Source organism: Haliotis asinina, chromosome 3, assembly GCF_037392515.1.
Source record: "Haliotis asinina isolate JCU_RB_2024 chromosome 3, JCU_Hal_asi_v2, whole genome shotgun sequence".
In the NCBI taxonomy this organism is placed as follows: domain Eukaryota; kingdom Metazoa; phylum Mollusca; class Gastropoda; order Lepetellida; family Haliotidae; genus Haliotis; species Haliotis asinina.
The window spans coordinates 22,663,086-22,686,205 of NC_090282.1; the positions used below are offsets into that span (position 1 = coordinate 22,663,086).

At 39.3% G+C, this 23,120-nt stretch overlaps 1 protein-coding gene across 1 annotated transcript in view; it reads left to right on the top strand.

Moving 5' to 3' along the window:
- The first annotated feature begins 174 nt into the window (after positions 1–174).
- LOC137277681 (uncharacterized) overlaps positions 175–23,120 on the top strand; it is a 31,645-nt gene continuing 8,699 nt past the window's right edge. Inside the window, exons 1-14 of the mRNA XM_067809553.1 lie at positions 175–233; positions 1,139–1,242; positions 3,231–3,356; positions 6,981–7,107; positions 8,161–8,499; positions 9,997–10,266; positions 10,757–10,989; positions 11,970–15,777; positions 16,035–17,332; positions 17,782–17,967; positions 19,180–19,279; positions 19,746–19,967; positions 20,478–20,968; positions 21,348–21,576. Coding sequence (XP_067665654.1) covers positions 3,300–3,356; positions 6,981–7,107; positions 8,161–8,499; positions 9,997–10,266; positions 10,757–10,989; positions 11,970–15,777; positions 16,035–17,332; positions 17,782–17,967; positions 19,180–19,279; positions 19,746–19,967; positions 20,478–20,968; positions 21,348–21,576 — 7,360 coding nt within the window. The 5' untranslated portion in view covers positions 175–233; positions 1,139–1,242; positions 3,231–3,299. The remainder of the gene's footprint in view (positions 234–1,138; positions 1,243–3,230; positions 3,357–6,980; positions 7,108–8,160; positions 8,500–9,996; positions 10,267–10,756; positions 10,990–11,969; positions 15,778–16,034; positions 17,333–17,781; positions 17,968–19,179; positions 19,280–19,745; positions 19,968–20,477; positions 20,969–21,347; positions 21,577–23,120) is intronic.

Below are 23,120 nucleotides of genomic sequence, written 5' to 3' on the forward strand. Positions count from 1 at the left end.
GTAGCCCTCAAAACTGGCATAAAACTGACCGTGCTTTAATGACAAACGGTAAAGAGAAAATATGGACGGTAACATGAACGATGAGGGAAGATGGTTGAATGATTTTAGTTGGATCAGGAATGTTTCTGTAGTTCTGTGTTCAAAGTGAGTGAATCAAGAAGCCTGACATCGTTTCAGAACCTTATGACCGCCTCGGTGGCCAAGTGGATAGAGCGTTTGCAGGAGAGCTGAAGGTTAGTGGTCGATTCCCGGCCGAGTCATATCAAAGATTGTATAAGGAGTAATTGTTGGTCATCTGGCTGAGGCTCATCCTTGATATCTCCATGGCATACGTTCCGATAATTGTCCACTATACCCTGAATGTAACTGCGGTTCAACCCGATGAATTTATTACCTCCCTTGGATGGCTTTTTATCCAATCAAGTGTATACGCTGGGAAGTTGAGCGAACCAATCACAACTCACTTTCGCTTTTCCCAATTATCTAACCGATTAAACCAACGCAAACCATGCACAGGGTCTCTGAAAGAGGCATGTGGGTTTTTTTTTTTAATTTTAGGACTTATCAATGTATCTGTATGATTTCCCTAAATCAGAGTCAAACAATCGCAGCTGCGACCGTTATCTTTGTTGACACTGGCAAGATCAGTTGTAACGGCGGCTTAGCTGATTGCCTACTGTGAGAATGCGCAGCCAGCAAAGGGAGGTAATAAAATTTTCGGGCCGAGCCGTAGATGCATCCAGGGTATAGTGGAGACTTACCGGAACGTATGCCCTGGAGATATCGAGGATGGCTGAGGCTACGCTGAAACTGAACTCGTGTTCGGTACACTCCGTCTGACTAGTGTGATCAGTTCAGACTACGACACGGTACATCAGTAGGATAGCACGCTACACCACCATACAACTACCAGTATAAAGTTACTAAAGTTACTAGTACCATTAATGTATTAATGTTATGTGATGGCGGTCTGTAAATAATTAAGTTTGGACCATCATGAATCTGCGCAACTGGGATACGAGGACATGTAGCCATTAAGTCAACAGCCTGACCACCCCGATCCCTTCAGCTGCCTTTTACGACAAGCATGGGTTACTGGAAGATCAGTTCTAACCTTGGGAAATTTCGCATTGATCAGTCATGTGCCAAGGAAGAGCAAAGCGATGTGCGTCGCTGATTTGCGCTGCTGAAGCTAAGTAATTGGGTCCATAACTCTTCACAGCGATGAAGGCACCTATGGAGGTATGCACAACTGTTCGCATTTAAGCTCTCCACAGGCGTATGCATGTCCATCGTACAATTTAAGCACTGCCTTCAGTATCTTTCGTTAGTGGTGCGAATCCGGGTATGCATAGGGTGTAAACTGAGAATTACACGCAAACATATCGCTTTGCTAGGTACTCATTAACCGAAGAATTACTTCTAGTTCATTCATACATGAGTACGTCCGCCCAGTACAACCACTATTGCGATCAAAATGGCCTGAAACTGCTTTTATACAATGTCCTGTTCATAGAAATGACAGGAATGGGCTATGCTGATACCAACTCAAGAACGTTTCAAATACATACAGCATGTTGGATTAATTTTTGTTTGAGCCTAAAAATATGTCGGTTTGTAAGTTAGTTCACCACCTCCAACTGTCGGTCGTATTGTTTTTACATAAACCTCAATCGCTACCTCCAACCCTCACCCCAGCAGTATCACCTTAAGCTTAGGTCTTACGTCTTCCACAAGATGTACCCAATTCTCGGCGATGACCCTTTAATTAAAGCGAAAGTACAAAATAAGACGTGTGTTATTGCCGCAGGTGCACTTCCAGTAAACAGAGACTCCACTTCTTGTACCTTATCAGATTTCAATGACTGGTGTGGCTTCTCAGAAATGAACAAGATCAATTACTGTCGGCCTGAAATAAACGCCGTGTAAATGACCAAACCGAAACTACAGGAAGTAGGTCTATAATAGTCGCCGGGTTCGGTACCTTAGCATATTAAATACATCATTCACCTTGCTTGAAACAAACATTAGATGAAGCAATGAAAGTTGGATCTCAACAAGAAGCCAGGTGAGGTGGCTGTATAATCTACAATCTGTATTCCCCAGGGTTACCTAAAAGAGGAAATACGTAATTATACAATGGACAGACAAGCTCCTCAGTTTTTCATCCACACCTCTAATATTGCTTTTTACACACCATGAATACTCTCACTATGCGTATCTGGTCAATGAGACTTGCGTTATTTTATGTACTTGTAAGCGTATGTTATGTTACTAATTGATCGATATGGATCCATTCCCTTTCCCGCAAGGGCTCTTCTGTCATATACCTCTTAAAAACGCGCCCCTTTTTCTCACTACCTATCTCTTAACAGAAAGTATAAAATCCGACTCCACCTTTGAAAAATAACAACAATTAGCGGGTGTGTTTAACGATTATCTGAATTATCTCCCTTTAGAGATAGTCTCTACTTTCGTTTCTCTTAGCTCGCTAGTGGCATTGTATATTCCCGTAACCGAAACAGAAAATAGAAGTGACAGTTTCAGAGAATTTGACAGATGCGATTACATTGTAGATGTGTTCATTTCAGCCAGGTACGTGTATGTGGTAGGTGGGTACTCTACAACTTACACCACATTTCCCCTACTGTCTCCAGCTCAGTTGTAACTCATTCAGATCAGGGAGACTACATACTTGTGTAGGTTATCCCTGTTCAGATCGAGTCATTGTAGTGGAAGGCAAGACTTAATGTTGCCTGACACTTATAGGGTGTGGGTTCGAATCTTAACTAAAGTATTAGAATCTGCACTTTACGAAGAAAGCGTAATCCATAATGTTTGACATTTGATCACTTTTTAAATGACATTGTTTATATATATATTTAAAGGTTAAAAGAAGTTTGGTTTTTTTTAATAATTGACCTACATCTGCCATGCAATACGTTTATGTGGGTGTGTTTTTTCTCTGTTAAATCTGCTATTTTCCTGATATATTTTTGAAATGTTCATTGGTTTAATATATATTTTTTTATTTACCAGTTTAAGTGTTTAGAGCATGTAAAAATGATGCTGAACCCTGCTGAGATATGTCATCATAAAGGCTACTAGGCATTCTGTGTTTCAAATATCCTGCCATAGTTGCTAGTAGATAAATAAATGGAATTAGTTTGTGTCCCTTCAGACACTTCAAACAGTATAGAACCTGAGAATCTTATCGGATTTTATTTCAGATGATGTTGAAATTGCAGAAGGTGAACATACCAGCCCCTTAAGTGGGTTGGAAGGGGCTGCATGTGTGGATGGACAAGTCCATGTTTAGATCAGATCAGCATGACTACTTGAAGAGTGACTCAGTTGTAAGTAATGCAGACAGCTGAGCTCATCTCTCTTATTAATACAGTCACTGTTAACTATCTATCTTAATTTTACCCTTAAACTTTGGAATAAAGAAAATAAGCAGTATATTTTTGTGAAAGGTGCCGTGGAAATAGGACAGCTGACACTTCATATCATCATACTTATGTTAAGTTTCTTTTGAAAAACGGAATGAGCAAACTTAATTTCGATGCTCATGAGGCTGAAATCATTTCAGTAGTAGTATATTTCCCTTCAGTATTTATACAGCCAGCATCGATACTTCCTGTACAAAATGTGTAATAAACATACAAGCATGGGGAAACTCATGTAAATGTTTATGGTCTTATTGGAGGTGATATTCTTGAAGTTCACTTTGGGGTTGGCAAGTTGGTACTTGTGGATCTAGATTTTCAAAGTTCTCTTAGCGCTAAGATAGTCGTAGTTAATGTTAATGTATGGCACTTACAACTATCTTAGCGCTAAGAGAGCTTCGAAAGTCTAGGCCCAGGTATTCACTGGTACTATAAAGTATAAAGAGCCCATTTCTCTTGAACATCAGGGCCTAGATTTTCAAAGTTCTCTTAGCGCTAAGATAGTCATAGTTAATGTTAATGTATGGTACTTACAACTATCTTAGTGCTAAGAGAGCTTCGACAATCTAGGCATTGGTTTGTTGAGTATGAGCTGATATTTCCCAGAATGATAATAGTTATTTATGAATGACATAATTAGTTAAGGCTATATTGGGAAGTAGTAAAATATATGGTATCGTATACAGTACACAGAGTTAAAACAAATAGTAATGGGTCTGTGCATTATAACTAGAAGCACATTGATCAGAGTAAAATCTGTTCTGATTCGAGTAATAATCTGTTCTGTCTTTTCACCTGAATATACTGTTTTATGTTTTTACTGATATGTTTGTAAATTTTACTACCTATAGTTATATTTTGTTTTATGTATTATGCTGTTACCAATAGTTCTAGTATGCTGAAAAGACATGTAAAAATGATTGTAATGTGTTTCATAATTTGTTATCTGATAAGGAGGAAAGGTTTTCATGTCTATGTTTTCATCACTCATTTGAATTCCGCGTTAAAGTATTTTCAATTTTGGGAAACAAGAACAAAATAATTTGGTCATCAATTTGAACTAGCTAAAGAGAATTAAAACCATTTGCCTGCAAGAGGCCCTTGTTTTTAATCACAGATCAACCCCAGGTTACCAGTCAGTCTCACCTATCAAACTTTATCTGAACTGTTATAATGATTACACACACTCTGATAGCTGTATGTGGATGGACTGATGTTGGTGTCGTCATTATTTAAAATAGACCAACTTGTATCAGTACACCAGATACACGTTGATAGGCTTAGGGCATGGAGACACATCATGTGTCACCAGGCAAAGTGTCAAGTATTGCTTATGATCGTAGGTTAATATGCAGTGTGGAATAGCTAGTGAAGTTTGTAGATCATTTGGCCATATAAGAAATATCTTATGTCACATTATTGATATTTTATATATGGGTAATTATTTACATCTCGCATATTAATGATGCATTGCTTCTCATTTTAATCACTACATCTAAAACTGAAAAATTAGTCTTCGTCCCGAACAAAGAGTGGGGAAAAATTTAAGAGGTTACATTCACAGATTTGAATGTACAGAGTAAGACTTGGTGTGGAAAACAGAAAGTGATAGGAAGAGAGTGAAACAAAATCTGACTGAAACTCTTGAAGTATGTTATGAGGAAAGTTGAGTGAAGCTGAATTTACACATGTGCTTGTATCCTTCAATAATACCACCATTCTTTGGTGTGTGATCTGTAGGAAATGTAGTTTCATCTAGTGTTTATGCCCCCAGCCATTTATAGGGTTACCCTTCGTGTCCGCCCGTCCACCCTCCATTTCCGTCCATTCATCTGAGATAATAGTTTAGTTTGTCTCAGTTTAGTTAAAGAAATTATATGCATTATTTGTTTGTCTGGTAAATATGTCTTAAATATGTGTTCTGTGTAGACTACAGACCCCTCTGACAGTATTGTGACATATAAACTGTTCTCTAAATGTGTTTTGTGTAGGCTACAGTCCCCATTGACTGTGTTGTAGCATATATACTGTCCTCAAGATGTGTTCTGTGTAGGCTACAGACCCCTTTGACTGTATTGTGGCATGTTTCCTGTTCTCTTGAAGTGTTCTGTATAGGCTACAGACCCCATTGACTGTGTTGTAGCATATATACTGTCCTCAAGATGTGTTCTGTATAGGCTACAGACTCCATTGACTGTGTTGTAGCATATATACTGTCCTTAAGATGTGTTCTGTGTAGGCTTCAAACCCCATTGACTGTGTTGTAGCATATATACTGTCCTCAAGATGTGTTCTGTATAGGCTACAGACCCCATTGACTGTATTGTGGCATTATATACTATCCTCAAAATGTGTGCTGTGTAGGCTACAGACCCCATTGACTGTATTGTGGCATGTTTCCTGTTCTCTTGAAGTGTTCTGTGGAGGCTACAGACCCCATTGACTGTGTTGTAGGATATATACTGTCCTCAAGATGTGTTCGTGTAGGCTACAGACCCCAAGGACTGTGTTGTAGCATATATACTGTCCTTAAGATGTGTTCTGTGTGGGCTACAGACATCTCTGAGTGTATTGTGGCATGTATCCTGTCCGTTTGATGTTTTCTGTGTAGGCTTCAGACCCCTCTGACAGGATTGTAGCTTATATACTGTCTTCTAAATGTGTTCTGTGTAGGCTACAGACCCCTTTGACTGTATTGTAGCATTATATACTGTCCTCAAGATGACTTCTGTGTAAACTACAGACCCCTCTGACTGTATTTTGGCATATATACTGTCCTCAAGATGTGTTCTGTGTAGGCTACAGACCCCTCTGACTGTATTGTAACATGTACTGTCCTCAAGATGTGTTCTGTGTAGGCTACAGACCCCTCTGACAGGATTGTAGCTTATATACTGTCTTCTAAATGTGTTCTGTGTAGGCTACAGACCCCATTGACTGTATTGTAGCATTATATACTGTCCTCAAGATGACTTCTGTGTAAACTACAGACCCCTTTGACTGTATTATGGCATATATACTGTTCTCAAGATGTGTTCTGTGTAGGGTACAGACCCCATTGACTGTATTGCGGCATGTTTCCTGTCCTCTTGATGTGTTCTGTTTAAGTTACAGACCCTTCTGACTGTGTATTTTGGAATATACACTCTCCTCAAGATGAGTTCGGTGTAGTCTACAGACCCCTTTGACTGTATTTTGGCATACATACTGTCCTCTAAATGTGTTCTGTAATGTACAGACCCTTTTGACTGTATTGTGGCAATATATACTGTCCTCAAGATGTGTTCTGTGTAGGCTACAGACCCCTCTGACTGAATTGTGGCATACACACTGTCCTCTAAATGTGTTCTGTGTGGGCTACAGACCCCTCTGACTGTGTATTTTGGCATGTATCCTGTCCTGAAGGTGTGTTCCGCATGGGATACAGACCCCTTTAACTGAGTTGTTCCATGCATCCGGTCATCTTGATGTTTTAAGTGTAACTGTAAGCTGCACACCATCCCACTGTGTTTGTGTATTCTCTTCCTCTAGATGTGTTCCATTGGCCAAGAAGGTCATACTTCTATCTACCATACTCTGATAGATGATCTCAGGAAATTAGATGATGACAGGGTGTGCTGTTTTGCAAAACTGGCAACAGTCATTCCAAGATTACAAGGTAAGCGTTTGAGATGTTCATTCCAAGAATACAAGTTGAATGTTGGTGTATTTAGTTCTAAGTTTCCAAGGTAACCCTTGGAGGTGTCAAGTCCAAGAATACAAGGTAACCCCTGGAGATGTTAAATATGTCATTACAGGTTAAGCCCTGGTGGTGTTAAGTCCAAGATTATTAGCTAGATGTTGGAGGTGTTAATTCCAAAATTAAAAGGGAAGTGTTGGGGGTGTTTACAAGTAATGAGTTGAGATGCTGATTTCAGAAATACATACTAAGCATTTGAGGTGTAAAATTGGCTTATAAAATTTTTATTAAATACATCTTGTTATATATATAATGCCAGCAATGAGTCTATTTCAAGTATAAATATATAATGACCACGTTTTAGTGACATCTTGAGATATATTTTTTGGAAAGAAATTTTCCAGTCACAGCACAATTTTATGATCTCAGAATATAGGAAGATACATGAGGAAAGAACATATAGAAGGTTCATCAACAGGCAAAAGCGTCTTCAGTGTTCATGTTCATTCTCTTTTAATTATGATCATGACCAAAGTGATGGGTTGCATTTCAAGGATGAACTTCATTTACATCATCCCACCTACTTTTTCGAGGCTCTGTTTAAAAGTCTCGTTGCATTTCACTTCAAGACCCCTGAACCATAATTTTGACCTCTCGTTGTGTAGCCCTGAAGAGATTATTTTTCATGCCAACTGAATTATCAGTCCATGTGGCATAAAACTTAATTCACTCTGTCAGTTTGATCTGAATGCCAGCATTGATAGTGTTAACATCAAACTTGTTAAATTTAATTTTGAATAGTGCCTATCCAAAATGGTCACATAACTGAGTAACTGAGGCAACATGCAAAAATGTCTCACTCATCTTTATTCAGTAATTCTTTTCTAGTAAGCCCTGACTGAAAATTCATTGTTTTTTGAACAATAATTTGTAATATCTTTTCTTTTCTTGATTTGTTACAATAAGCAAGATTTGGTAGATTTACTTAATGGGAGACCAAACTGAAAGAGAGCATATGTGTTGGTTCTTCAGACTGCTCACATTGTGATGGCATCGACATCCCAGACTATCCACAGTTCTGGACCCGCGTGTTGGACCTCCTTATCAAACAGAATGAATGGCTGGGTGTGGATCTCCTTGTCCAGACAAGGAATGGACCCAGGTCGCCACTTGACGGCCGAGCAGCAACCCTGCCAACAGCAGACATACGTATATCCAACATTCTTAGATCCTTGAGTGATGTGGACTTGAGTGACTTTGGCATCAGACTTGCCATCACTCTCCTGGAGAAGGGCACACCTCTTGAGAGTATTGTGGATGAAGATGAGGAACCGCTGATGATAGCAGCGGTCAGATCGGCCACTAAATCAGGTCAGTTGGTCAATGGTAGGATCGTGTGTCATGACGTCCAGTTGTCTGCAGAAGAACCAGAATTTCTGTTTTGTTCACGACCACTAATTCATCTGTCTCCTTAAGTCCTTAAGAATCTGTCTAGCATTGCATGTGTGGCATTTTCCCTCATCCTTTTGTAAATAGTTAATCACCTTCCCTCCCTTTGTATGCATGTTCTTTTTATTTATGTTTTATCTAACTCAGCCTCATGACACATTGCTCTGCCTAAATCAAGTGAAATATTTATCTTCTCTTGTTGCTTTTCACTCCTAGCTCTGTTATTACTTCGGTACATGCTGTGATTATGGTGTCGGTGCTGTTTATAGTATTTTAGGGTGGTTTTGTGCTGTGAGATATTTTTCACCTAAGCTTCACCTGATCTGCCAAACAGGTATTTGTTATCTTCTTGATTGTTTTATGTTTTCTCCATGTGAAATCCACTCATAACTCACTGTTGACTGTAACCCGTACTGATGTGTAGCGCTTAGTTTTACTGGCTAAAGATGTCAGTGATGGTGCAAAAAATAGGTTAGTTAAAACACTATGGCATGTTATCTAAGGCACCATAATACCATAATTCACTGTTCAAGTCTATGCTGAACAGCAAAAGAAACACAACTCTGTATTTTTGTCCAGTTTTTAAATAAAATAACATGAATGCTTACTCAAATTTATGAGATATTATTTTTCTGATACTTGCGTTTCTTTTACTGTTCTGTTTATGTCACTCAGGCAAGCCAGAAACCTATGATTTTGGGTTCCAGGTTTGCTTCAGGTTTGTTTTTAGTGAGTGAGTGAGTTTAGTTTTATGCCGCATTCAGCAATATTCCAGCTATATGGCTGCGGTCTGTAAATAATTGAGTCTGGACCAGACAATCTAGTGATCAACAGCATGAGCATCAATCTTCACAATTGGGAACTAATGACATGTGTCAACCACAACCACTTCCGAGCCTGACTACCCGATCCTATTCGTCGCCTCTTACGACAAGCACAGCCGCCTTTTGTGGCAAGCATGGGTTGCTGAAGGCCTGTTCTACCCCGGGACCTTCACGGGTCATTTTGTTTTTAGGTTTAATAGTACCTGTCACTGAGTAAACTCCTGAGACCATCTCTCACTTCATCTCATACTTTTGTCCAAAGTATCTATGCAAGAACTGTAATGTAAGGGATGATATAATTATTTCAAAAGTGGTCGTTGAAACTTTAAACTGTTGGCTCCACACCCATAGAGGGAGTGAGTGGGTAAGTTTAGATTTATAGATTTATGCCCATCCAAGACCAGGGAAGCTACAATGCCCTTTGTATCATTCTCTCTGACATTCCATCTGGGTTATGAGGCCAATGGTTCCCTGATAAATGCCAGGGGAATGTTTTAGGTGTTTAGGTAATCGAAACAACAAGGAGGATATATGAGAAATTAGGAGGTTTAAGTAAACAATGTCCATTGCTCCTCATGCTTCAAGCATGTTGCAGGTAATCCTGACCTGTTGAAGTATGTCCTGGAGAGGCAGCCGGACCTCAGTCTGCAGATTGACCAGCCTGACAGTCGTGGGGACTCCCCACTTCACCTGTGTGTGAAGAGTCCGTCCCTGAGTGTCACCCACAGACGTGATCTGCTCGAGCTGCTGCTGGGGCTGGGATGCTGTGTCAGTGTCCGTGATAATCGAGGGAAGACTGCTGTTCAGTATCTTGAGGCTGAGGATCCATGCCATCAGCTGCTGGAACAGGCATCACGATATGCAGGTATCTTCTGTCTCACAGTCCCCTAACTGCATTATTTTCCCCAATGTCGCTGTCACAATTTTACAAGACCTTGCTTGACTCGCTGAAAGCCGAGAATCCTCACACTGTAGGCAATTTCGCCGCAGTTTCTGTCAATTTATGTTGGCAAGTAATAAACAGAATACTAAACACGCTTCCATAAAATACCATTTTTATTAAACTCGCTTTCGCTCATTTGATACCAAACCATTAACTCATTTAATAAGAATGGCATTGCACGAAAGGTCGTTAGTATCCTCTGTGTATTTACACTGCTTCTGCAAATGCTGTAGTGATACCATTGCTCCATTTGTGGATGAAGGTTATTAGTTGTTCACAGTTCAGTTATAATTTATCATGGACTTCCATAGCTGTTTGTAATTGCTTGGAATTACTTTTCATTCATTTAGAATTCATTCAGTTTAGAGTTAGAGTTTTAAACGCTTATGATTTCTTGATGAAATTCCCATAGGTGAAGGTCTGAAGAAAAGAATGAGTCGCCTGAAAGCTTTGGGAGACAGCTGTTTCAAGCAGGATGAGTATAGGGAAGCTCTAAAGTGGTACAGAGAAGCTATGGTCCTTGCTGAGAGTGTCCCCAACCTTAAACTGGATCTTGCACTTCTTCACAGTTCTTGCTCTGTTGTCTTTGTTAACTTGGCTATCATGGAAGATGAGGATGAAGAGAACAGTTATGCTTCTTGCAGAGTATGTTTTCAAGGGGAGCTGAGAAGTGTTTAAATTGGGACTGTGTAAGGTTTAGCCACAGCTTAATCAGCCTTGCTGCTGCCTGGTATTGACTGCTTGACAGTTCTCTGACATCCCAAAGGTGTCATGGGATGCATATCTTCTATAAGCATGGCATACGTTTTGAACACCTTGATCAGTTACTTGAGCCAGTGAGTTAGTTTTACCTGGCTTTTAGCAACATTCCAGCAGTATCATGAGAGGGAACACTAGAAATAGGCTTTACATATTGTACCAATGGAGAGATTGAACACGTCTTTGGCGTGATGATTGACGCTTGAACCACATGGCTACCTCACCGCCCCACGCAGATTCATGTTGTTTCTTTAACTTGGGGCAACCTCACTGCCCCAGTTAGGTCATAACACTGCAAACTTGATGGTATGAGGATTGCTCAGGCAGGACCTCCTGAAGTGAATGAAAGTAGGTTTCAGGTCTTTTGTGACTGACTGTCAGCAAAAGGTTGTGTGTGAACTAGGTTCCAAGACCAACATGACAGTGCAGGTCGCTGGAAAAATATGTTTCACATTTTCACTGCCGATATTGGTGGTAGTGTAGCATAATCATTGAGTTTTTCGCTTGCCACACGAAAGACCTGGATTCAATTTCACTCATGGGGACATGGATACAGTGTGTGAAGCCCATTTCAGGTATTCCTCTCCATGATATTGCTTGAATATTATAAAGAGTAGTGTAAATCTCAGTCAATGTTGATATTGTGTAATTGTCTAATACAGTTCCTATGTTATCTGAATACTATGTTGCAAATTTGTTGAAATTTGACAAGTTTTTCTAGCAAATGTGTTGTCATTGTCTAAGAGAGGGTCAGTTCGGTATGAACAGGTGTCAGTCATTTTCATGCAAACTGTTAACAATAATATATGCAATATAATTTTGCATACTATATTTCAATATAATGCCCGTACAATGGAATTTTGCAGAACATGGAAGAACTACAAAGGAAAAAGACCCAGCTTCTATCCTTATTATCTAATTATAAAACACCAGTACAAAATGATTATGAAGATGACATGAACCAAGGACAAGGTGATGGACCAACCAATACTTCTCCTGATATAACTGTACAGTTGGATTATGAAGATGACTTGAACCAAGGACAAGGTGATGGACCAACCAATACTTCTCTTGATACAACTGTCCAACTGGATTATGAAGATGACTTGAACCAAGGACAAGGTGATGGACCAACCAATACTTCTCCTGATATAACTGTACAGCTGGATTATGAAGATGACTTGAACCAAGGACAAGGTGATGGACCAATCAATACTTCTCCTGATACAACTGTACAACTGGATTATGAAGATGACTTGAACCAAGGACAAGGTGATGGACCAACCAATACTTCTTCTGATACAACTGTACAGCTGGATTATGAAGATGATATGAGCCAAGGTGATGGACCAACCACTTCCTCTCCAGATACAACTTTACAATCTGATTGTGATGATGACTTGAACCATGGACAGAGTGATGGACCAACCACTTCCTCTCCAGATACAGCTGTACAGCTGGATTATAAAGATGATTTGAACCAAGGACAAGGTGATGGACCAACTGCTACTTCTCCAGATACAGCTGTACAGCTGGATTATGAAGATGACTTGAACCATGGACAGGGTGATGGACCAACCACTTCCTCTCCAGATACAGCTGTACAGCTGGATTATAAAGATGACATGAACCAAGGACAAGGTGATGGACCAACCAATACTTCTCCAGATACAGCTGTACAACTGGATTATAAAGATGACTTGAACCAAGGACAAGGTGATGGACCAACCAATACTTCTCCTGATACATCTGTACAGTCTGATTGTGAAGATGACTTGAACCATGGACAGAGTGATGGACCAACCAATACTTCTTCTGATACATCAGGGCAGTGTGGGGATGAAAGGGCACTTACAGCAAGCAAGACACAAGGTCCCGGAAAAGTAGATAACCAGAGTCTGTTCAACAAAAACCTTGGTGATAGGGCAAGTCGTACATATTTTGGTTCCACAAGCACTGCGATCAAAGAAGCACATCAGCGAAAATGTATTACTCATAGAGAGGAAGGAGGAGTAAGCTGTTCAGATATGCCAGAGAAGAACAAGATCAAAGGTCACCAAGTAAATGAAAAACCTGCAGATGAGTCCATGGAAACAAATTTTGGCACAGCAGAGGGCAAAGTATTTCTTAAGCAGGAACAGGTCAGCAAAGAACAAGATGAAGAAGAGTGCAATGCTGTAGTATTCCTGAAACCCAGGAGAGAAGAAGTAAAACCGTGTGAAGAATTTAGTGACATGCAGCCTGAGGGAAGATGCAGTCATGAAGTTATTCCAGCCAATACACATTCAAATGTAAGTCAACTGAGCAATGATGGGACCATTTACAAGGTGTCACAATCTGAGGTGTCTGGTTGTAAACCCAAAATAAATCAGAAGATTGAAATTCCAGCAAAACCAGAAAAGAATGATCCTTCTACCACTGGTAACAAAATGGAATCTGCCAGAACAGAAAAGCCAGCACACAGTCTCCAGATGCTGCCAAAGGCTGAAGATGTTTTAAAGGAAGATAGCGACATTTGTGAGATATCTCAATGTAAAAGTTCACTCAGTACAACACCAGGATTTCCTTTAGAATTAGGTCCAAGGCAACTGATAGATTGTACAGAAAAGGAAATGAGAGGCTCTTTATCAGTGAATGAAACTACTGATGAAGAAACTGAGGACACAAATGAGTTGTCATCCAGTTCAGGATCTAATACTATAACTGGGTCTGATGCTTCTAATGTCACTGTAATATCAAGAAAGCCGGATTCACCATCCACATGTGTGAAAGTAGAGACATGGCTACAAACCTGTGATAAATGTCAGCCAAAGTGCCTGAGAACAGACACAGATAATGACACTTCTAAGGCAGGTGAGGCTATAGAAGAATGTACCAAGGATACGACAGTGTCATGTGTTATTCACTCCGAAGATGTTCCAGCAGATTTGAATGTGGATAGTTTGCAGAGCGGTCTGTCTCCAAGTACCAGTAAGGAAGAGAACTATTCCTTAGAAAAGGAAAATGCTGCTGTTGATGAAGCCAAGCAAAAGGATAAACTTGTTTGTACACAGTATGATAGTCATTCTTCTGATCCTGTTCTTGATTCTGGTAGATCATCTACTTCTACTGACCATGCGAACAAGTGTAAGGAACAAACCTTGAAGCAGGCTGATCACATAGACATGCCAGAATGTACAGATTGCATTGTTCATAGCGACACCAGTAATGAAAAAAAACATGTAGTGAGCTCAGTCAGTATGAAGGCTGATGACAAGTCCACAAGCAAAAACACTATAAAAGGCAAAAGCGAAACAGATGTTTTTTCCAGTGATGTATGTGAAAGCAATGCAATTGCCAAATTTGAAGAAAGAATTCCTGAAAAGACAGATGTTCCATCCCAAGAGCCAACCAAAGGAAGCAAAAAAAAAACGAAAAAGAAACGAAAGAAGCAAAAGAAGAAGACGATGGTCACTGAAAAGCAAACATCTGAAGCAACACAAGAAAATGATGGCCATGAAATGAATGTAACCAACGAAAATGTTGACAGACATAAAACAGTTATTTCTAAAACACTCAAAGAGGAAAAAATGCAAATGGTGAAATCTTTATCAGAAAAAACAACCTTGACAGTTTCAGAATGCAAGTTAGATATTTTGGAAATGATTCAAAATTCCAGCCGTTCCATTTTGGAGAGCATCAGTGCAGCTGCAAGCTATGGACCGGCTGAAAATGCAGAATCTAGAGAGGAGGATGAGGAGGAAACTGCAGGAGAGGAGAGGGGAGGGGATGCTATGGGAATTCTACATGATAGTGAGGATGATGAGGATATGGAATTTAAACCAGAACTCTTTGATGACTTACCATGGGAAGTAGAGTTCACCGCTGATGCTTGGAAACACCTCAGAAGCAAGAGTGTACAAATGAGACTTAAGCAAAGGGCTATAAAGATTATCACAGAACTAGCAAATGGAAACTGGAGGTCAGACTTTTACAAACCTGTCAGCAATAGAAATATTTTTAAATCAGAACTGTCCAAAAGCACTTCACTAATATGGGAGAAAGCTGTTGCATTTTCAGGACGATGCAGCGATTCTCCCAGTAAAAGAATGCAGGATGAGGATGGTGGAAGCTTTGCTGTTAAAGGTGGCCGTATTTACACACAGATCATTAGAGTGTGGGATATTGTCTCCAGTGATGATGAGATTCAGAAACTGTTGGGTTCAATAGGAACATCATATAAGAGAGGAAAGGCATCATTGTTGAAAAGAAACTTGCAAGGTTTAGTAGAGAGACCTAGTCGTTCAGAAAAACAGAAACAGCTTCCATTACTCTTTCAAGAACAAGATATGAGAGTACAAGAACCAATCACTTGCATGTTCTTTCCCCCAGCAAGTCCAGATCCAAGGGAATATCATATCCTCAAGTTCTATGCTTTTACATCTGCCTTAGTCAACATTGTGCTCTCCAATATGATCAAGAAAGCTGATCTGCCTTTCAAGGTGACTGACAAAGAGCATGCCATCATCCACCTCAGTGGTGAAGCCCCCATCCTACTATTGGGAAGAAGTGGGACAGGCAAGACCACGAGTTGTCTGTACAGACTCTGGACAAACTTCATCGCCTACTGGAGGTTATTTCAAGAGACAGGTGTCCCCTTTATTCCAAGGCTGGAGTGGATCTTTGCAGCACTAGGTAAGGTGTACAGACATTTAAGTGCACATCACATTTTAGGAGATTCATTTCTTGAATTAAATAGATCTTGTTACCATTCATTCCTGATGAAAGTAATGCGACAACTATCTTCGTTCTTTTCAGGTTTCCCTGACATGTTTTTCAAACTTTTGGTGACGAAACCCCTTTCATGAGCATATAAATTATCAGCTTTGAACATGCATTTAAGATTCAGCCAATTAAAGAATCATCTGTTGTTTTGAATGGTATGGTTCCAGCTGAAGACAATGAAGGTGGAAATCCTGAAGATGATGAACAAGCAGCTACTCCTGAAGCAGATGATGTCCAACCATCCTTTGAGAGACAGGATGAGGAGGAGGATCGAGACTATGGAGAATATGACCATCTTCATCAGATCTTTGTAACAAAGAATCCAGTGCTGTGCACAGAAGTTCATAAGAATTTCTATGAACTTTGCCGTGCTTGTGATGAAACAGCAGATCATGTAGAAACTGAACACCAGGAGATCCCTCCTAGACTACAAGATGTTGAGGATCTCAGTTACCCACTTTTCCTTACATCTAAGCAACTGTTAATGATGCTGGATGGCTCACTTGGTGAACCTTATTTCTTTGAAAGGAACAAAGATGGTAGTCTGGGAGTCACTGTGCGAGGATGGGAGGAACAAGGGGACGTCTTGGGTATCTCACTTATGGACCAAGACTCTGATGATGAAGACTTCATGGGAATGAACAATGATTATGATGAAGATGTTCTGCAACAAGAAGCAGCAGCTGGATTAAGACAACGTAAACTTGATCCAAGAAAGGAGGTCACTTATGAGGTATTCGCTTCAACCATTTGGCCAAAGATTAAGAAGAAAGCTAAGTATCATCCATCTTTAGTTTGGACTGAAATCATGTCTTTCATCAAAGGATCCTGGGAAGCATTGACTAAATTAGACGGACATCTTTCAGAGGAAGATTATATTGAAGTTGGCAGAAAGAAAGCTCCAAACTTTTCAGGAGTGAGGGAAACAGTTTATCAACTGTTTGAGAGATATGATCATTTCAAAAAGCAAAACTTGATGTTTGATGAGGCAGATCTTGTGTCAGACATATTTAAGCGCTTGGAAAGCATGGATGAAATACCGTGGATAGTGCACCAACTGTATGTTGATGAAACACAGGATTTCACTCAGGCAGAACTAAGTGTCCTCCTCCGAATCACACAGCATCCTAATGACATGTTCTTGACAGGGGACACAGCTCAGGGGATTATGAGGGGCATATCTTTCAGGTTTTGTGATCTCAAATCTCTCTTCTTTCATGCCAAAAAATCACTGGTGGGTGATAAACGGAAAATGCTGAATGAACCAAAGCAAGTGTACCAGCTGACACACAGCTACAGATCTCATGGTGGGATCCTTGCCCTTGCCTCAGCAGTCCTGGACCTGATGGTGGAATTCTTCCCAGAATCGTTTGACAAACTGAAAAAGGACCAAGGTCTGCTTGATGGACCTCTACCATTGCTGATGGAGTCTTGCAGCCCACAGGATCTAGCAATTCTGCTTCAGGTCAGTCTCTTTGAAGGTTGTTCCATCATCATAGTGTTGGAAGAAATCCTGGCTGCAATAAATCCGCAATGGGATGATTATGAAACATATGAATATTGGGAAGGGAAAATTGATGGATATTGAGTACAATAATAAGTCAGCAGTTGTTACATTATTCAATATATTCAGGAAATCATAAACGGAATAATATATTTGAGGTATTTTGTGAAAGATGAAGTTTGCTGAAAACATCAGAGCAAACTGTCCAAGTCTTGAACAGACATCACCATCTGGACAGACATATGCAATCCGTAATACTATGAAGATGACTGGCATGATTTGAAAATTTAGCTATGAAAAATGTCACAAAAAGTCGTAATCATATAATCATACCATGAGATATCAAAGTCATAGCTGGCAAGAAAATGTGTAACTATTCTGTTATTGGTGAAATATTTATGGGGCTTCAGGGAAACAACAGAAAAGCCTCCCACATTGAGTTTGGGGCTCACCAGGCCATCCTTGTGGTGAATGATGACGCCAAGGAGAAGATGCCTGACATGCTGTCCAGGCACAGTATTGTCCTCACAATCTACGAGTCGAAGGGGCTGGAGTTTGATGACATACTGCTCTACAACTTCTTCACAGATTCGCAGGTATTAAACCCACCTTATTCCAATTCTTAGCCTCTACAAGTAAACTGCTCAGAAACATTGTAATATCCTAAGATATTATTGTCTCTACTGCAACGTAGAATGGGACTGTGTATTCAGAAGCGTTTATTCCTTATGTACAGACCTTCGGACGAATGTCCGTATTGTTGTAAACACAATACAGCTCTCAGCTCTCGTTTATCCAACACTTGTGGGTGCAAAGAAATATGTCAGATTAAAGAGAATGTCTGATTAATGTATTTTGTAATAATGTCAATGTTTACTAAAGGTCATGATCGTCATTCTGTTGCACTACATCCAGTTGTCTTCATCATATGATAAAGTATTCACAGTAATTAAAACCAATAACAATACATTCGTGTTATCATTTATTAACATTCATAGAAGGCATAACATACATATAAAATCATATAACCAATCAGGTTCATATCTACATGCACATAAATGTCATTACTACATTGGCACAGAATTCACGTTTGTTTCCACACATCAGCAGCCAGTGATGACTTATTGTGTTGTCTGGGGCAGATTTCTTTCTTGATCAATTGGGTAATTTCTACTCGGGCTCGCTTAGCAGGTGGTGTACTCACGACAGACATCTTGTCATGATGAAAACTCAGGTCGGGTGTAAGCATTTTGTACAGTTTGCTGTAATGTTATTTCTTGATTAAATCGTCTCAATTAATTATCTTGTGTTTGTAATTAACAAGTGTGATGTTCACGACGTTGTTGTCAAGCAGTCATTAAGGCACACATTAATTACCACCCATGTGTGATTGTTTACAGTCGGATTATCTGACCAGCTGTGTTGACCGAATGATTTTACTATGTATTTACAATAATCACTTGTTAGATTGGTATGTCAGAGTCGGAATGTGAAATGTCTGATTAACAAGAGTAATTATCACTATCATTATCAATGCAGATAATTGAGTGTTGGATAGACAAGAATTGACTGTATCTCATGAACTGTACCCAGTGTTTTCAAATTTGGAGACAGCCTTTCATTTATTACTTTACTACTTTAGTTTATCAAATACACTACTATTATATGTGTTTAAATTTTAGTTTTACAGGTTGTCATTTGCAGTCATTTCATACTTTCAGCCAGTATTGAAACCATAACCATTTAGTTTTAGGGAGCAGGGTTCTGCATCAGCCATTTTTATACAATATCTGATATTAATGTTGTAGGCCACAAAAGAATGGCGAGTTGTCACCACATTCCTGGAGTCACTTGCTGCACAACCACACTGTGAAGAGCAAGCAGAAAATCTTCATATTATTGATGCAGGTAATGACATTTTGTATTACCTACCTGAGGTCTGATATCTGTTGAACACTTTTTAAGGGATATTTTAAATATGTCCTTCAAAACTTTTTCGGGATAATTTTCTAAAGTGTTCTTCCAAGTTGTTTAGGTATATTCATTAATGGTAATTTCAAAAATGTTTTTATATCTTCAAGTGTTATGTAGATATGATGATTTGTCAGTTTGTCAATTCCTCATTAGTTAGTTAGAAGTGGGCATTGATTATATGCAACTCGAGATTAGACATTTGCACTTAAGCATGCATCTAAATTCTCTGAAAGTGCACTCTTGACTTTGTGAACCATTTGACAAGTATACATTCATAGAATGAAAAAATGCATTAATCACCTGTCATATCTTTATTTTTTTCTGTTTAAAGGTAAATTCTTCGACATAGTTTACATGGGACAGTTAGTAGAATAACATATTTGAGGAACTTCCATTTCAGAAATGCTGAGTCAGCCCAATCGACCAAGAGCACTTGCATTTGAAGCTAATGAGCATAAAATTCTGAACTCTGAACTGAAGTACCTGTACACAGCCTTGACAAGAGCACGGGTGAATGTGTGGATATTTGATGAGGATGAAGAGAAGCGGGCTCCGATGTTTGAATACTTCAAGGCAAGGCAGCTAGTTAGATGTATCTCCCAAACTGAGGATGGGTATTCTGGTGAGTGACGCTTCCCATTGTGCGCATATCTTGAGCACTAATGTTACTGTTTTCTAAGAGAAGGTTATGGACAGCTGTGGAAGAAACGTATAAGAGGAGTTAATTTGATGATTTTCTAATAAACTGATGAAACTCTGTTAAATATAATGCAACATAACCTGTTCCACAGTTAATATCTTGTCTACATTTGCAATCTCCATTTGTTCATATCAGCATCTGAAATGAATGTCAGTGAGTGTTGGAATAGAAGAGCTTTCTTATAAGTACCATCTGTCAGTAGATATTCTGTTGCTCGAAACTGGACGCCGCAGTGACTGCATGGGTTAGATGGCCAACTTTGATTGCTGGTAATTATAAGCCTTACTTGAAGAGTGTGGGTTTGAATCCCAGATGGGACTTAACCCACCAAACAAGCAACAGAATCTGTACATAACTGAGATAATGTAAGCCCAAATATACGATACAATGCATTTTAGTACCTTGAAATTCACATTGGGCTTTGTTTGACAGAATTTACCCACATGGTGTTTGCTATGAAGTCTTCCCCTGAGGACTGGGTGAAGAGAGGAGATGAGATGATGAACCAGTCCCTGTACGAGGTCGCTGTCAACTGTTATCGTATGGGTGAGGATGAGAACAAGGAACAGATAGCCATTGCCCACTGTCAGGCACAAGGGGCGCTGAAACTGAAAGACAACCCCCGGAAAATGAGGGAAGAGTTTGTGTGTGCCGCTCATAAGTTCCTGCACTGCGGGGAAGTCATGAAAGCTGCAACATGTCTGCAGAATGCTCGTGAATTTGAGCTGGCAGCAAAGTTGTTTCAGAGAATGAAGAAGTTCCAAGAGGCAGCCAGGCTGTACCAGAGATCTGGGAAACATGCTGATGCCAGTGAATGCTATGAGGAGCTTGGATTGTACAACAGAGCAGTAGAGTTGCTACACAAAGAGGAACTGCATGAACTTGCCATTGATTGCTTGAAGAGGTACCAAACCAAAATACTGGTGATTATTTTTTATTTTATTTTACCCTTGTTCAGTTGGTTGGTTTCATGTTAAACGCCTCAGCCAGCAATATTCCTGCTGTATAGCGCTGGTCTGTAAATATTTATAGACAAGAATAAAGGAACACAAAAATATGCAGGCATGTCTGTGCTATTTCTCTTTTGAGAACATATTTTGGAAATGTTTTTAATGTTTCTGAATTATCATACTCTCCAATTAGGTATATTCCATGAACTTTTCTAAGCTATTCATAAAACTGCTGAAATAACTTTGATATCTCATTGTTTCATTTTGTGCAAGATCTTCTGTGATTTCATGATGTTCTGGGCAGTTATAAAGTGCTAACAAAATATATATTTACTCCCGATATGCATTTTAGGAGATGAGAGGAACAAACAGGGAAATGTTGAAGGTGCTGGAGAGTAACAAGCCAGGCGCTCAATTTACTCTTGAAAACCTCTACTTCAAATTGGTCAGATTCAACCATAAACATAGAAACAAGCCCAAGATGTTAGCAGCGTTAGAAAATCTGCCCTACGATGACCAGCTGGAGTTCCTTGAGAAGCACCAGTACCTCAAGGAAGCTGTTGAACTCATGTTGAAAGGAGGTTAGCATCATTTTCTAAGGGAGTGGTACATGTTCATGATGGTTGGATGACTGATTTGTTGTGTGACGCTGCACTAAGCAATATTCCTCCTATATGGGGCAGTCTTTAATAAATAATGAAGTCGGGACCAGACAATCCAGTGATCAGTAGCATGAGCATATATTTATCCAATTGGGATAAAATGACGTACATCAACTAAGTCAGCGAATCTGAGAGAGGCGATCCTGTTAGTTGCCTCTTATAACTAGTGTAGATTACTGAAGACCAGTTCTATCCCGGATATTCACGGGAACATATTCATCTGCATTTCTCAAAAACTGTTCACATTATTTAATAACTACATTCCTTTTGCTTACAACTAAGTCATGATTTATGACCCATATTTATCAACACGTACACAGTATATTTTGTTCCAATTGCACAGACAAGATGTGTGTGTCTAGACAGTGACAAGCTTACCATATATAGACGTCAGCATGCATTGTGTCCCTCACTGTTTACGAGTCTGTGTACAGGATGTGAGTAAATTTTGGGAAGAAGTTTTTTAGATCTTTCAATAAAACAAGTAATTCTTTCACTTTTCAACTTGAATTTATAGAAAGCATTCTTTATTAGAAAATATTACTGAAACTTGGATCATGTCAAATATTGTTGTCATTGTTTTATGAATAAATGAAGATATTAGTATACATAATAGAAATATCATTAGTCCATAGTCAATAAATGAAGTAATATGTGTGGCTGTCTCATGTATATATTCTTTATAAGAAAATATTACTGAAACTTGGATCATGTCAAATATTGTTGGCATGGTTTTATAAATAAAGATATTAGTATGCATAATCAAATATCATTAGTCCATACTCAATAAATGAAGAAACATGCATGGCTGTCCCTTGCTTATCGAGATTTTCATATTCAAAAACATAACATCTTCTTTTCAAATCATGTTAGCAAGGGACGGTTCATGATTCATGACTGAGGGGTTGATGATGATTGTAGTGGAGAAGCAGGTACAATGTGACTGACCCCCCTAAAATTTATGTGCAAAGTAAATATTGTTATGGACAAAGCCCTCCCAGAACAAAGTGGGTGACCTTATCATCTCCACCCTCACCCCACTAAACCAGAAATTATGAACGGTTCCTAACATTCTACAGCTTCTAAAGGAGAACCATCTGCTGAATGCAGGTAGTAATCAGTTTCATGGTAAACTGTCCCATACTTTCAAATTGAAGAGATGTGCACAGTTAGAGAGAGCTATAGATAACTTTTTAGGTCTTTGAGTGGTGTGTTTATCTCATTTGGATATCCTAATTTTCTTTTGATTAACCAAATAAATTGTACTCACCTCACTCAAGCTCATATGGTATTTTGCCATTTTCCATTACTATCCAAAAGGTTAAATGTTACTGTTTGTTATTCACATGGTGAATGTCAATATAAACACAACTTTGTCAAGTTTTAAAATGGACAACATAAGCACTTACTTTTTTTAGATTTCATTTTTTTCTAAACTTTTTTGCTGATCTGTATATTAGGAA